The 15,337-nt window shown below is 54.9% G+C and overlaps 1 protein-coding gene across 2 annotated transcripts in view; it reads left to right on the plus strand.

Annotated features, from left to right (window-relative positions):
- DNMT3A (DNA methyltransferase 3 alpha) overlaps positions 1 to 12,489 on the plus strand; it is a 31,541-nt gene extending 19,052 nt beyond the window's left edge. Inside the window, exons 10-18 of one of the 2 annotated variants that reach the window (XM_081854705.1) lie at positions 1,089 to 1,272; positions 3,003 to 3,087; positions 3,179 to 3,324; positions 3,449 to 3,539; positions 5,683 to 5,831; positions 7,477 to 7,562; positions 7,884 to 7,953; positions 9,271 to 9,389; positions 9,675 to 12,489. In XM_081854705.1, coding sequence (XP_081710831.1) covers positions 1,089 to 1,272; positions 3,003 to 3,087; positions 3,179 to 3,324; positions 3,449 to 3,539; positions 5,683 to 5,831; positions 7,477 to 7,562; positions 7,884 to 7,953; positions 9,271 to 9,389; positions 9,675 to 9,816 — 1,072 coding nt within the window. In that variant the 3' untranslated portion in view covers positions 9,817 to 12,489. Of the gene's footprint in view, positions 1 to 1,088; positions 1,273 to 3,002; positions 3,088 to 3,178; positions 3,325 to 3,448; positions 3,540 to 5,682; positions 5,832 to 7,476; positions 7,617 to 7,883; positions 7,954 to 9,270; positions 9,390 to 9,674 lie in introns of both variants that reach the window. The other variant, XM_081854706.1, reaches the window with a different exon arrangement.
- The last annotated feature ends 2,848 nt before the right edge of the window (positions 12,490 to 15,337 follow it).

Genomic DNA, 15,337 nt, shown 5'->3' on the forward strand with positions numbered 1-15,337 from the left:
AGCCCTGTTTAGGGAAGTTTTTAATGTTTGAAGTTTTACAGTGGTACCTCTGGTTGCAAATGGGATCCGTTCCGGAGGCCCGTTCGCAACCTGAGAAGAACGCAACCCGTGTCTGCGCATGTGCAGGTCGCAATTTGTCTCTTCTGTGCATGTGCGTGACATCACTTTGAGCATCTGTGCATGCGCGAGCGGCAAAACCCGGAAGTAACCCTTTCCGTTACTTCTGGGTCGCCGCGGGACGCAACCTGAAAACGCGGAACCTGAAGCAAACGTAACATGAGGCATGGCTGTATTCTGTTTTCAGTCCTCTGTTGGGAACCGCCAGCCAGATGGGGAAACCCAGCCAGATGGGAGGGGTATCAATAAATTATTTATCTATCTATCTATCTATCTATCTATCTATTTATTTATTTAAGAGAGAGAAGCATTTGTGTCCCTCTTCCTGCTTGTTGAGGTGGGAGCCTGCTGGGATTTTCCCTTTGACTCCTGCGTGAGAGGCGGCTGCCAAGGGGAAGCCCTGCCTCACGCAGAAGCAGGCTGGGATCCAGACCGCAAGAAAAGCTTGCTGGACCAGCCCCATGGCCCAGGAAGATGCCCCAAAGGGAAACCCACAGGCGGGATCCGAGCCCAAGAGCAACTCTCTCTTCCTGCATTTCCAGCAACTGGGATTCAGAAATGTTACTCCCTCTGACTATGGAGGCAGGGCAGGGCAGGGCCACCCTGGTTGGAGCCATCGATAGCCCTCTCCCTCTCCTCCTCCTCCTCCTCCTCCTCCTCCTCCTCCATGAATTTGTCCTCTCCTCTTTGAAATCCATCCATCTGAGAAATCCAGTTTAACGAGGCGCTGCGTGAAGAACAGCTTTCTCTTATCTGCCCCGATTCTTCCAACATTCAGGCTACGGATAAGGAAAGATTTCCCCAGCAGTTGGGTCTGAGTTGGGCTAGGCCTGGGAGGGACCCCTGCCAGTCAGTGCCAGGGTGATCCCACAGGCAGTGGAGCAAGCCGAGGGGGGGGCAGACTGTCAGAGTCAGGAATCCCTCCCTCGTCCTGCTGTGCCGGAGGGCTGATGGCTGGACTCTGCCCGCAGGTGCTTTTGTGTGGAGTGCGTGGACTTGCTGGTGGGCCCTGGCGCTGCCCAGGCGGCCATCAAGGAAGACCCCTGGAACTGCTACATGTGCGGCCACAAAGGCATCTACGGCCTGCTCCGGCGGCGGGAAGACTGGCCCTCGCGCCTCCAGATGTTTTTCGCCAACAACCACGACCAAGAGTTTGTAAGTTCAGGGCAGCGCGGGGGGTGGGGGTGGGATAAGGCGGGTCTTGGGGTGCCCTTTTGCCAGGACGGTTCAGGAGGCGGTAGGAGACACCTCGGCCCTTGCTCTCTGCTGTGGCCTCTGGGGAGCCACTTCTTTTGCCCGGCCAGTGGCAATAAGAGCATCTTATTCCATTGAGATGCTCAAGGCAACTTAGCACATCAGTGGCTGGCAGGGAGTTCCAGGCCTATAAATTGCACGGGCTTCTATTATTTATAATACAATACAATACAATACAATACATCAATAGGGCTGCATCAATAGGAGTGTCCAGAGGAGGGCAACCAAAATGGTCAAAGGCCTGGAAACGATGCCTTATGAGGAACGGCTAAGGGAGCTGGGCATGTTTAGCCTGGAGAAGAGGAGGTTAAGGGGTGATATGATAGCCATGTTCAAATATATAAAAGGATGTCACATAGAGGAGGGAGAAAGGTTGTTTTCTGCTGCTCCAGAGAAGCGGACACGGAGCAATGGTTCCAAACTACAAGAAAGAAGATTCCACCTAAACATTAGGAAGAACTTCCTGACAGTAAGAGCTGTTTGACAGTGGAATTTGCTGCCCAGGAGTGTGGTGGAGTCTCCTTCTTTGGAGGTCTTGAAGCAGAGGCTTGACAACCATATGTCAGGAGTGCTCTGATGGTGTCTCCTGCTTGGCAGGGGGTTGGACTCGATGGCCCTTGGGGTCTCTTCCAACTCTTCTAGGATTCTATGAATACAATACAATACTACGCTACACTACACTACACTAATTGATTGATTGAATTTATACGCCACCCTATATATACCCAGAGGTCTCAGGGCACTTAAATGCTTGTAGAATGGCATTCCATCACCTTAGCTTTATACATGTGTAGAAATCCAGTCGCATTCTCTGGGAATGGACATCCTGAATTTGGGCTGGGCGAGATCTGGTTTTCAGCATTGCAATATATCACCAGCTAAACATGGCAAAAGAGTGGTACCTTGGTTCTCCAACTTAATCCATTCCGGAAGTCTGTTCCAAAACCAAAGCGTTCCAAAACCAAGGCGCACTTTCCCATGGGAATTTATGCTAAATGGATCGATCTGTTCCAGACATTTTAAAAACAACCCCTAAAACAGCACTTTTAACTTGATTTTCACTGTCTAAAGAGACCATTGATCCATAAAATGAAAGCAATAAACAATGTGCTGCAGTTACACCATCGATCAATCCGTAGCTGAACTGGGTTCCACACAGTCACAAAAACAAAACAAAAAGCCACAAAAATGCAAAATAAATAGTAAAAACAGACAGACCTCGCGTAACACTCAAAACGGAGCACATTCGGCTTCCGAAAAAAGTTCGCAAACTGGAACACACACTTCTGGGTTTGCAGTGTTTGGGTTCCAAGTTGTTTGAGTACCAAGGCATTTGAGAACCAAGGTACCACTGTAGATGTCCAAAAGAAGCATGGAGCTATGTAGAGGCTTTGGTTGGCTTGCAAGATCTCTGTTGGCCCCATGAGATCTCCCAGAAGCCTCGCCCGACCTTCCCTCCAGTGGGAGAATCCCAGGGGTCTTGACTTTGCACAAATTTGCCTCGGCATGCAAATCCCCGGGACACAAACCCCCCCCCCGACTGCCAGGTCTGCTGTCCTGTCATTTCTACTACACCGCCCCCCCTTCCTCTCTCGCCCACGCCAACGCTGTCTCTCTTTGCATCTTGGCAGGACCCACCAAAGGTTTACCCGCCGGTCCCCGCCGAGAAGAGGAAGCCCATCCGGGTGCTCTCGCTCTTTGACGGCATTGCCACAGGTGAGCCTGGCCCCCTTCCTGGAAGCGAGGGCTGTGTTGGGGTGCAGCCCCCCCTTGCGCACCTGTGAATGTCCCCCCTCCCTCCCTCCAGGTCTCCTGGTGCTGAAGGACCTGGGCATCCAGGTGGACCGCTACATCGCCTCGGAGGTGTGCGAGGACTCCATCACGGTTGGGATGGTGCGGCACCAGGGCAAGATCATGTATGTTGGGGACGTCCGCAATGTCACGCAGAAACACGTACGTGGAGCTCTGGGGAGGGGGGGAGGGCAGCTTCCCCTCCCTCTGTGTCGCTGGCCCAGGACCCCAGCCCCAGGGGGTGTCCCTCCCGCCTCTGACGCTCCCGCCTCCTTCCGCACTGCAGATACAGGAGTGGGGGCCCTTCGACCTGGTGATTGGAGGCAGCCCCTGCAACGACCTCTCCATCGTCAACCCCGCCAGGAAAGGCCTTTACGGTAGGTGCCCCCCCCCCCGTCCCTGCTGGGGCTCACAAGGTCAAAGAATCATCGGGTTGGGTCATTGGGTACAGACTTTCCAAAACTTGGGTCTCCAGCTGTTTTTGGACTACAGTTCCCATCCTCCCATATCATTGAAAGACCTACACTGGCTCCCAGTATGTTTCTGAGCACAATTCAAAGTGTTGGTCCTGACCTTTAAAGCCCTAAATGGCCTTGGTTCTTTATACCTGAAGGATCGTCTCCACCCTGGACACCTAGGTCCAGCTCCAAGGGCCTTCTGGCGGTTCCCTCCCTGCAAGAAGCCAAGTTACAGGGAGCCAGGCAGATGGCCTTCTCGGTAGTGGCGCCCTCCCTGTGGAACGCCCTCCCACCAGATGTCAAGAAATAAAAAACTATCTGACTTTTGGAAGACATCTGAAGGCAGCCCTGTTTAGGGAAGTTTTTAATGTTTGAAGTTTTACAGTGGTACCTCTGGTTGCAAATGGGATCCATTCCGGAGGCCCGTTCGCAACCTGAGAAGAACGCAACCTGCGTCTGTGCATGCGCGGGTTGCCATTTGCCGCTTCTGTGCTTGCGTGTGACGTCATTTTGCACTTCTGTGCATGTGAGAGCTGCGAAACCCGGAAGTAACCCTTTCCGTTACTTCTGGGTCGCCGCGGGACGCAACCTGAAAACACACAACCTGAAGCAAACGTAACATGAGGCTACCAGACTTTTGGAAGACACCTGAAGGCAGCCCTGTTCAAGGAAGCTTTTAATGTTTAACAGACCACTGTATTTTAATACTCTGTTGGAAGCCACCCAGAGTGGCTGGGGAAACCCAGCCAGATGGGCGGGGTATAAATAATAAATTCTGTTCTATTCTATTCTATTAGTCCCAGTCGCTAGGGATGATGGGAGTTGTGGTCCAAAAACAGCTGGAGACCCAAGTTGAGGAAGGCCTGATCTAGTCCAGCCCCCTGCAATTCAGGAATCTCGGCTAGAGCATCCATGATAGATGGCCCTCCAACCTCTGCTTAGAAACCTCCAAGGAAGGAGAATTCACAACCTCCCAAGGGAGACCGATCCGCTATTGAACAGCTCTTGCTGTCAGAAAGTTCTTCCTGATGTTTAGTTGAAATCTCCTTTCTTGTTACTTGAAGCCATGGGTTCAAGTCCTCCCCTCCGGAGCAGGAGAAAACAAGCTAGTTTACTCTTCCATTTGATGGCCCTTGACATATTGGAAAATGGCTCTCCTATCTCCTCACAGTCCCCTCTTCTCCAGGCTAAACATTCCCAATGACCTCAAAGCTATTTAAATCATTTGCGTCACTGATAGCTGTGACCCCAGGGTTAATGTCTGCCTTTGTCTAGTGACGGTGGTGCTGTGGTCTAAACCACTGAGCCTCCTGGGCTTGCCGATCAGAAGGTCAGCGGTTCGAATCCCTGCAAGGGGTGAGCTCCCATTGCTCTGTCCCAGCTCCTGCCAACCTAGCAGTTCGAAAGCACAAAGTGCAAGTAGATACTGTATTTTTCGCTCTGTAAGACGCACCAGACCATAAGATGCACCTAGTTTTGGGAGGAGGAAAACAAGAAAAAAAATATTCTGAATCTCAGAAGCCAGAACAAGAGGGATCACTGCACAGTGAAAGCAGTGATCCCTCTTGCTGTTCTGGCTTCTGGGATAGCTGCGCAGCCTGCATTTGCTCCATAAGACGCACACACATTTCCCCTTTTTAGGAGGGAAAAAGTGAGTCTTATAGAGCAAAAAATATGGTAAATAGGTACCGCTGCGGCGGGAAGGTAAATGGCGTTTCCGTGCATTCTGGCTTGCGTCACAGTGTCCTGTTGCACCAGAAACTGTTTAGTCCTGCTGTCCACATGACCCGGAATACTGTCTGTGGACAAACGCCGGCTCCCTTGGCCGGAAAGTGAGATGAGCACCGCAACCCCATAGTTGCCTTTGACGGGACCTAACCACCCAAGGGTCCTTTACCTTCCCTTCCCTTGCCTAGGGGTCTGGAGAAGGGGATTTCCCCACGCCCTTAATTGTCCTGGAGTGTGGGGCCAGAAGGGCTTGCCAAGGGAGCTTTTGTGTCTTGTGGGCTGGTCTTGGGTTTGCGCCCCCGTTCATGGCGGTCTTCCTCCCCTCCCACCCCAGAGGGCACGGGGCGACTCTTCTTTGAGTTCTACCGGCTGCTGCACGAGGCCCGGCCCAAGGAGGGAGACGAGCGGCCCTTTTTCTGGCTCTTTGAGAACGTGGTGGCGATGGGCGTCAGCGACAAGAGAGACATCTCTCGCTTCCTGGAGGTGAGAGGGTGGGCAGCGGGTGGGTGGGCAGGCACCGCTCTTTCCTCCTTGCCCGCCCTCTGAATGTCCCTGGGCGGGAGAGGGAGGAGCAACTTGGGGGAAATTGCCGGATCTGAGCCAAAGCAGCCAGAACAGGACCAAAGGCAAAACCTGCCTGCCTCTCTGCTGTGTTCCAGGCGCAGGGCGTTCCTCCTGCCACCAGAGGGCACCTGAGTGTTTCCAGGGCTCATCTTGAAAAGCAGCCTTGCCTAGCAATTAGAGTGGCAGAGCACCGGGTTCAAATGCCCCGCTCTTCCAGGAAACGCTCAGCAGGTGGCTCTCAGCCTATCCTACCTAGCAGGGTTGTGGGGATTAAATGAGGAGGGGAACCATGTAGGCCACCCGGTGCTCCTTGCAGGGAAATTGGGGTATCAGTGTTGACCTCCTGTCATCCCTGTCTATTGTTCCTGCTGGCTGTTGGGGTTTGGGGAAGGGGGCAGCTTCTGAGGGAGGGGGCAACATCTGGCAGCCAGAATGTTAGCCCCCCAGGGGTGAACATGACAGCCAGGTCAGAAATGAGGTGGTTTAAGAGTTTCCGTCTGAGAAGCTGAATGATCTGTTCCAGGATTGAATCAGTGTGAGGTTGTCAAACAAGGCTAGGGGTCAGCAAACTTTTGGAGCAGGGGGCCGGTCCACTGTCCCTCAGACCTTGTGGGGGGCCGGACTGTATTTGGGGAAAAAAATGAACAAATTCCTATGCCCCACAAATAACCCAGAGATGCATTTTAAATAAAAGGGCACATTCTACTCATGTAAAAACACACTGATTCCCGGACCGTCCGGGGGCCGGATTGAGAAGGTGATTGGGCCAGATCGGGCCTCTGGGCCTTAGTTTGCCTTCCCATGGTCAGGGTATTGAATGAATGAATGAAATCTTTATTGCTAAAAGCAGTAAGCCGTCACAATGCATAGAATACAAATAATTGATTTAAAACTGAGCAGCAGTAGCAGCAAAGCAAACATACAAAAATGCGGAAAACACGCCTGCATAAGTTAAGCACTCCATTTCTCTCGCTCCGCCTTATGATACTTGTCTTGGTGCCCAGCTCTTAACTTACTTGCAGCCAAGGCAAATTTTGCAACCTGTGCAGTAAGAAATACGTTTTTGCCAGCTCACAAAATAGAGATTTGCTGAAGGGGAAGTCGGTTGGAAAGAGAGCAAAGGATATAATGTAGGATGTGATCTAGGGGAATCCACAGAGAGGGAAGGGGCACCCGAGGGGGGTCTCGTACAACCCCCTGCGAGGCAGAAATCTCATTGGGTTCTAGATTAAACCGCAGGGCACCTTCCGCTCAATGAGGCCCTCCGGTGGGCAGGGCAGGGCTGGCACAGGGGCATCAGAAGCTGCCTTCCGCTGCACTGGCTGGCATCTGTGGCTTTCCAGAGCTTCAGGCCTGCCCTGGAGATGCCCGTTGTGTGGGCAAGGCGGGCACTGCGCCACTGAGCTCTGCCCCTTCCCCAAAGGCATGAGCAGGGGCAGGCCCTCGCCGGAAAGGTCTGGAGGACCTGAGCCCCAAAGCGCAGCTCTGCCTGGGGGGGAGGGCAGCCCGTCCCCCCGCCCACCCCGTGACGCCTTCCTCCTCCCCGCTTCTCTCTCGGCTGCAGTCCAACCCGGTGATGATCGATGCCAAAGAGGTCTCGGCAGCGCACAGAGCCCGCTACTTCTGGGGGAACCTGCCCGGCATGAACAGGTTGGTCAGAGGTCTGGCGCCAACACCCAGAAACCCGCCCGTGCCAAGGAAGCGGTGAGGTCCTGCCAGAACCCTGCCTGCCTTGGGACAGAGAGGAAATAATAATAATAATAATAATAATAATAATAATAATAATAATAATAATAATGGTGGATTAAAACTTGAGCCCCCTTGCCAGCTCCTCTGGCACACATCCGTGAGGAGGGGGCTTGGGGGGGGGGCGAAGGTGTGAGGCCCAGGAGGTGGGGGTCTTGCAGGGAGGGGCGTTGAGGCTCCCGGGATCCCTGTTCTGGGCTGATCAGTTGTCTGTTTCCCCTGCAGGCCGTTGGCTTCAACTGTGAATGATAAGTTGGAACTGCAGGAGTGTCTGGAGCATGGCAGGATAGCCAAGGTGAGTGCGGGGAATTGGGGCCAGTAGGGGAAAGGGCCTCTAGTTGAGGAAGGAAGGAAGGAAGGAAGGAAGGAAGGAAGGAAGGAAGGAAGGAAGGAAGGCAGGAAGGCAGGAGTCGCCAAGTGGTCGGACCTCACAGGCAGGGAAGGCCATCCACCTGGATATAATAATAATATAATAATTTATTTGTACTCCGTCCATCTGGCTGGGTTTCCCTAGCCACTCTGGGTGGCTTCCAACAAGGATTAAAAATACATTATAATGTCACACATTAAAAACTTCCCTGAACAGGGCTGCCTTCAAAGATAGGATAGCTGCTTATTTCCTTCTCATCTGAAGGGAGGGTGTTCTACAGGGAGGGCGCCACTACCGAGAAGGCCCTCTGTCTAGTTCCCTGTAACCTTACTTCTCGCAATGAGGGAACCGCCAGAAGGCCCTCGGAGCTGGACCTCAGTGTCTGGGCTGAACGATGGGGGTGGAGATGCTCCTTCAGGTCTACTGGACCAAGGCCGTTTAGGGCTTTCAAGGTCAGCACCAACACTTTGCATTGTGCTCGGAAATGTACTGGCTTTCAAAGAGAACCAGACCAGTTCCTGGAGGAGGAGAGGGCTGTGAGAGCCAGTGTGGTGTAGTGGTTAAGAGCGGTAGTCTCGTAATCTGGGGAACCGGGTTCGCGTCTCCGCTCCTCCACCTGCAGCTGCTGGGTGACCTTGGGCCAGTCCCACTTCTCTGAAGTCTCTCAGCCCCACTCACCTCACAGAGTGTTTGTTGTGGGGAAGAAGGAAAAGGAGAATGTTAGCCGCTTTGAGACTCCTGAAGGGGAGTGAAAGGCGGGATATCAAATCCAAACTACTACTCCTCTTCTTCTTCTTCTTCTTCTTCTTCTTCTTCTTCTTCTTCTTCTTCTGTGAGGCTCCGCAGTCCAAGGCCGCCATGTGGCCCCTGGATCCCAGTTGGAGGGCAGAGTTGCCCTTGTGTTCGATTCCCACTTGCGGGTTTCCCTCTGGAGCGCCTGCTTGGCCCCTGTGAGAATTTGAAGGGCCACGGGCCTGATCCAGCAGCTTCTCCTTCTATCCTTATGAGAACAAGCCAATGGTACCCTCTTCTGCTGAAGCTGCCAGTGCCCCCTGCAGTTGCTGGTCAGAGTTGGGGGCAACGGGAGTCCCCTGCTGAGGAAGGGCAGGGGGTCAGGCAAAGCGGGGGCTGGGGGAGGCGAGGCCCCCGCTTCATGGGCTGGGACGGGGGGGGAGGGCAGGGTGGACGTCCCGCAGCCCCCCCCCGGCTGACCTTGCCTCCGCCCTCTGTGCTCCCGCCCAGTTCAGCAAAGTGCGAACCATCACCACTCGCTCCAACTCCATCAAGCAAGGCAAAGACCAGCATTTCCCCGTCTTCATGAACGAGAAGGAAGACATTCTGTGGTGCACAGAGATGGAGAGGTGGGTGCCTGCCTTCCTGGCGAGGGGGGTGGGCTGGGGGGTGCTGGGGGCTTCCTTCCCACTCGACTATTCTGTGCTGTGGGGCAGGAATGGGGGGCTGGCTGGCTGGAGTCCTGGCTCCCTGCACATGGGCATAGCTGTCAATGTTTCCCCTTTTTTAAGGGAAATTCCCTTATTCAGAATAGGGTTCCTCGCGAGAAAAGGGAAAAGTTGACAGCTATGCCTCCGGGGCCTGCTGCCACGCTGGGTGCTGACTGCCCCCCCCCCCACTTTCTGTCCCCGCAGGGTCTTTGGCTTCCCAGTCCACTACACCGACGTCTCAAACATGAGCCGCCTGGCGAGGCAGAGACTCCTGGGTCGCTCCTGGAGTGTGCCAGTGATCCGCCACCTCTTTGCCCCCCTGAAGGAGTACTTTGCCTGCGTCTAAAGAGACACCCGCCCTCGGAACTGGCAAAGCAGAGGAGGAGGAGGAGGAGGCGTCTCAAACACAACCCCCCCACCCGAACAGAAGAAAAGGGACACCAGAGAGGAGGAGGTGGTGGCTGGTGGGCAAGAGGGAGGGAGGGAGGGAGGGAGAGGATGGGCCCCCCCCACCCACGGGAGGGTCTACCACCCGCCCATCCTCTTCCCGGGTCAAACCGCCCCAGACCAACCGACCGGCCCCCCTTTTCTGTTGGTGACCCTTCAATTTCCTGCTCTTTCTGGACGGCTTCGTCTCGTCTGTTGGGTTTCCGCCTCTCCTCGGCTGAGCCCCGGGCACGGAGCCTGGCTGTCCACGGGCGTGTGCCCCCCCTGCTAGCCTCCGCAACAGAGGAGAGCCCAGAGCTGAGCGGGCCTTGGGGCGACAGCTTCGCCCCTGCTCAGTCGAGGAGCACAAAGGAAGGTGCCGGGGGGGGGGCCTCCTTGCGTCTACCAGCGCCATTCCTGCGGCGGAGGGTGGGGGCGCAGGCCCGGAAGCTGCCCGCCCCTCCCTCCCTGCCCCCTCCCACCCTGCCCCCCCTTCCCCACAGTATTTGGGTGCCTACCAGGCCGGAGACCTTGACCAGTCCAGCTCTACAGCCGCTCTTACCTCTTGTTTACAGTTTATATATATGTGAGAGTTACGTGAGAGAAATGTCTATATATATAAAAAAAGGTACTGTTACTGCTGTACAACTGACTTTCAAAATGGTGCTTCTACATCAAGGGAGAGGGCGCACCCGTGGCAGCTTAAGGGGGGGCTCCGTGTGCTGGCCCCCGGGGGGGCTTCTCAGAAAGGGAGGGCAGGCGGGCCAGCAAGGGCGGGTGCTGCTCTCTGCCCTGGGTGTCATGCAATAATGCTTTCCCCCCCCGCAAAAGGCGACCCTCAGGCCAGGGGCCCCACCCACCCACCCACCCTCCGCAGTGTCCTAAATAGTGGCCCCTACATAAACTGGTGCTTTCTCACAAGGGGGGGGGCCCTGGGTGTCCTCCCCAGCGGGCAGACTGGGCGCTCCACTCAGCCGAGGTCTTTCTTTCCTCCATTTCTGCCCCTGGAACCGCAGGCTCAGCAGTGGGGGGGGGGGTCCGTGAGGGGAGGAAGGTAGATAAAGGGGGTGCCCTTTGGCACCCACCCCTCCCCATTCCTCCACAAGCATGGGGAGCGTTTGGGGGGTCCGTGCCGCTGCTGCCCCCTTCCACCCGCGGCTGATGCGAACGGCAGGGCTCCTGTTTTGCTTGAACAGGGTCTGGCTGTGCTACCCGTCCCCGTCCCCCCCCCGGCTGCCCCCAACCCCACCCTTTGCAAGGCCCCCCACCTCCAAATACAGGGTGGAGGGGCAGCTCCTCCCAGGGTCCTTGCGCAGAGGGCGGCGGGGTTCCTGGGCTCTGCCTCCCTTGGCAATTGTGTGCACTTTAGTCCTTTGGGGCAGGGGGGTGCAGAGAGCGGCCAGCTTCGCCCCCCACCCCCCCGGACGCCCCTCGGGGCACGGCCTGGGAGGCTGCTTCTCCCTCCCGCTTGTGGGGAGGGCTCCCAGCAGGGCCCGAAGCCCTTGGTGCTAACAGGGAGCCGGGTTGGGGGGTCCCCCGCTGCCCCCCGCCTCTGCCTCTGCCTCCCCCCCCCAGCCGTCTTCCCTGCATTCATGGTGCTCTCGGAGGCAGTGGCTTGGTGCTGAGGCAACGCTCAGGAGCAGGGTGGGCCGGGTCTGCGGGAGACTGCTGTCCCCCCCCCACTTCTCCCCCCCCAGCGGGTGAAGCAGTTGCAGCTGGCAGGGTGCTCTCTGGTCTCGGTGCTAACCGGGGAGCAGGCAGGCAGGCAGGGGCCTCCTCTCCCTTCCCCTCAAACTGTGAAAGGTGCTGGGGTCTCGCTCAGGACCCGATGGGGAAGCCAAGGGAGGGGGGCACTGGAGGGGGCTGTCTGGCAGGATGCGCTCCCAGCCGCCTCCCTGGCAGGTGGGCAGGTGGGAATCTCCTTCTCTCCAGCCCCCCCGGGCGGGCGGCAATTCGAGGGCCCCCACCCATTGGCCACAAGGGGGATCAGAGAGGGAAGGAGGGGGCCGCCTTGGGGCTTATTTTAGTCTAACTTTGGTGCTATGTGGGACGCCTGGGGCCCCCTCCTGGCCATGACCTGTCCCTTTGGGGGGGCTTCCCACCCGGGCCAAAGGGAGCCCACTGAGCGCTCCCAGCCCCTGACCAGGGAAGCTTATCGTGGCGGAGAATTGAAGGTGGGGAGGGGCAGCGGCCCCTCCCCACAGAGCCTTCCTTCCAGCGACTGTTGGCTCGGGGGGGGGCGTGGGCTGGCCACCATTCCCAAATTCAGCCGCTAATAGCTGGATTCCCCAATTGCTGCCCCCTCCCTTAGGTCTGCCTGGCAGACCCTCTTTCTGAGCAGCCCAGCTTCATGGAACTCCCCTCCCCCCCCGACCCCTCCCCAAACTGGAAGTGGCCTCTCGGGAAAACCTCCTGTCTGTTTTGTCTATTCAGCCCCCCAACTCCCCCCCCCCCCCAAAAGGCGTCCCGCTGTATTTGTCTTGGATCTGTTTTGCTGTCTGCTACAGAATCCACCTGCTTCCCCCCGGGGGGGGCGAGAGGAAGACTCGGGGGGAGGGTGGGGGTGGCTTTAGAGACCGGCTTGACTCTGGCCCCCCCTCCCGCCAGGTTGCACAGCCCTAGACTGAAAAGCGGAGCAACCGGACTGTCCCCCCCCCACCCCCACACTTGCCTGAATTCCTTTGTCAACCACAGAAGGATATGGGGGCAACTAAGGTGCTAAAAAAAAAATCCCTCTTTTATCACAAATCTCTATTGTTAACTTAAGTCTGCTGTCTGGACAATGACTGTTTTTTTTGTTTTCTTGTAGTGGAGTTTTAAAAGAGCTCTATTATTTTACTCTTATATATTATTATTAAAAAAAAGAAAAAAAGGCATTTTAACTTTGTACTTGAAACCTTTAAGGAAAGATTTCATGTGTTTTAGCCTAGGCATTGAAGTAGCTGAGACGCTTTTACTGTTTGTGGGAAATCATGTATTCATGCTGAAGAAATAAATCTTGTCAAGATCCTGGGAAGAGCTCGGCCACGTTCCCTGCTCTCCAGCCGTCGCTGCCGCCTTCCCGACATTCCATGCCGCTGACCGCCTCCCCGCCCCCCCCTGCACCCAGCAACACCCCCCCCCACTTTACTTTTCTTTGCTAGGATGATTTCGGGATGCGCCATCCTTTCTGCCGCTTTCCCCCTGCCTCTCTCTCTTTTTTTTAGGGTTGCTTCTATATTTATTGACAAATAAATAATGTACATTTCAGAGTATGGTTCTGCTATGCCAGGGGTGGAAAGTGGGGTGGGGGGGTGGGAGGCCCAGCTCTCCACCCCCACCGGGCAGGCTGTTGTATCTCTGTGTAAGTATTGCTCGTGACATAGCTGTTTTATAAAAATAATTAAAAGGTCCATGGTGCCGCAGATGTTAGAAAGTCTGTCCGTTCCGCCTCCATCCCATCCTTTGCGTTTTTTTTTCTTCTTTTCTTTTCCATTTGTGCCCAGGACACTCGGGAGAAAGAAAGGCTCCTTTGCTGATGTACTTGTGCTGGAGAACACTTGAATAAATGTTCTGTTTTGTGCAAAAAGGAAAAGCGAAAGAAGCCCCGGAGCCTGTCTGCCGTCATGTGCTTTTTGTCGCCCTCGTGCTCCGAGCGTTCGTGGGAGCGGCAGGGTGGCTCTTGCTGGGAGGCCGGGGGCACAGGCAGACCCCCCCCAGGGGTCTCTCCTAGCAGAGAAGTCCACTCTCGCAAAAGGGTCAGGGGATCCACCAGGCCACATGCTTCACACGGCTGTGGACCCTGAGAATCGCTGGCCGTGGGAAGGCTGCCTTTGCACACCCCGAAGGAGGCAACGCGCCTTTTTTATGGGAACCGGCTGCTACTGCTGGTAAAACGCCTGTCAAAAGCAGGATCTACTTCTGACAACTTGCCCTTACCCAGCTGACATCAAAAGAATACCCAATTTCTACAGAGTTCTGTGTTATTTAGTTACATATATGCGGTTGAGATTCCTGCATGATCCTTGGGCAGCGTTCAAAATCCACCAATTGGCCACTTGTGACCAAGTGAAGATGCCCAGGTGCCTGGTGTCTCCACCTGGAGGTGCCTGCCTGCGGGTCCTTGGATCTTGCCCGTTTTCACACACAAGCAACACATCCTGTAGAAATCTAACCGTGCTATTTTATCTGCACAATCTGAATGAATTTCAGGAACCAAAAAGTCGTACTGAAAAATACAACTTTAGAGCCAACCAAATGGCAACTAGGCATTCCGTTTTGGCGACGGTTCCCCTGCCTTAAGGAGCCATTTGGCACCTCACTGGTATATCTCTTGAGTTTTTAACGCTGCCCCTGAGGTTCCTTCCAACTCTGATTCCATGCTTAATGTTTACTATTTTAAGCAGAAGACAAAAGTGCCAGGTAACCACGATAATTCTAATACAGGTTGCGTTTGGGAATGTGTCTTTTAACGAGAGATTTGTGCCTGCTTTTCAGGCGTAGTCTTGCCAGGCCTGGAAGTAGTGCCAACTCCAAGCACTAAATCTGGGTGTAGCTGCAAGACTGTACCCGCATCTATTTATTATAGCTACAATTTATTTCACTGATTCCTCTTGGTTACTAAATTTTCTTTAAGACACCCCCCCCCTGCAGTCTAGCACTCTTGAGACAAGGTCAGAGGTCCTGTGAAGGACCACCAGGTCTGCGTGTGCCACTGGGCAAAAAGCACAGGCTCAAATTACACCACACATGGGGGGTGGGGAGGGAGAAGGAAGTGTGAGAAACATGTTTCAAATGCATCTTTGGCTCCCCAGAAAGTCACCTGGAAGCCATTTGATTTGATTGTCACTTAGAAATCAGAACAATCCCATATAAGCCACACAACTCCCCCCCCCCCCCCGGCCGCCAAAAAAGAAACCCAGAGAGAACTCCCTCTCAACTGGGAAGTAAGTCAGTATGATAGAAGATGTGAGGAGCGCTTTAAGGGTTTAATGGTCCTGGGAAAACAAGGAAGATCTTATTCCCCTGCTGCCTCAGTGCTCAGTCCCCCTGCACACCAAATGGCCCCCCTGCTCCATTGTAGGCACCCCGGGGCCCTGCCTGTGTTTCCCCTAGCACAGATTTAGGAAGGTGGTATCCTGCCATTCCCATCTTCCCTGGGTGGCCTACGCAACATCAACCAAGGTTACAGTGACAGTAGCCACAGTCCTGCTTTGTAGCCGCAAAAGTAGGGTTTGGGGGCAGCGAGATGCAGCCTCATGCCAGCTTTACACACACCTTTATCTGCTGCCCAGGATTTGGGCCATATAGGCCAGGGGTAGGCAGCCTAAGGCCTGTGGGCCGGATCCAGCCCAATCGCCTTCTAAATCCAGCCCACGGACGGTCCAGGAATCAGCATGTTTTTACATTAGTAGAATGCGTCCTTTTATTTAAAATGCATCTCTGGGTTATTTGTGGGACAT

Source organism: Podarcis erhardii, assembly GCF_964252035.2.
Source record: "Podarcis erhardii genome assembly, chromosome: 3".
NCBI lineage: Eukaryota > Metazoa > Chordata > Lepidosauria > Squamata > Lacertidae > Podarcis > Podarcis erhardii.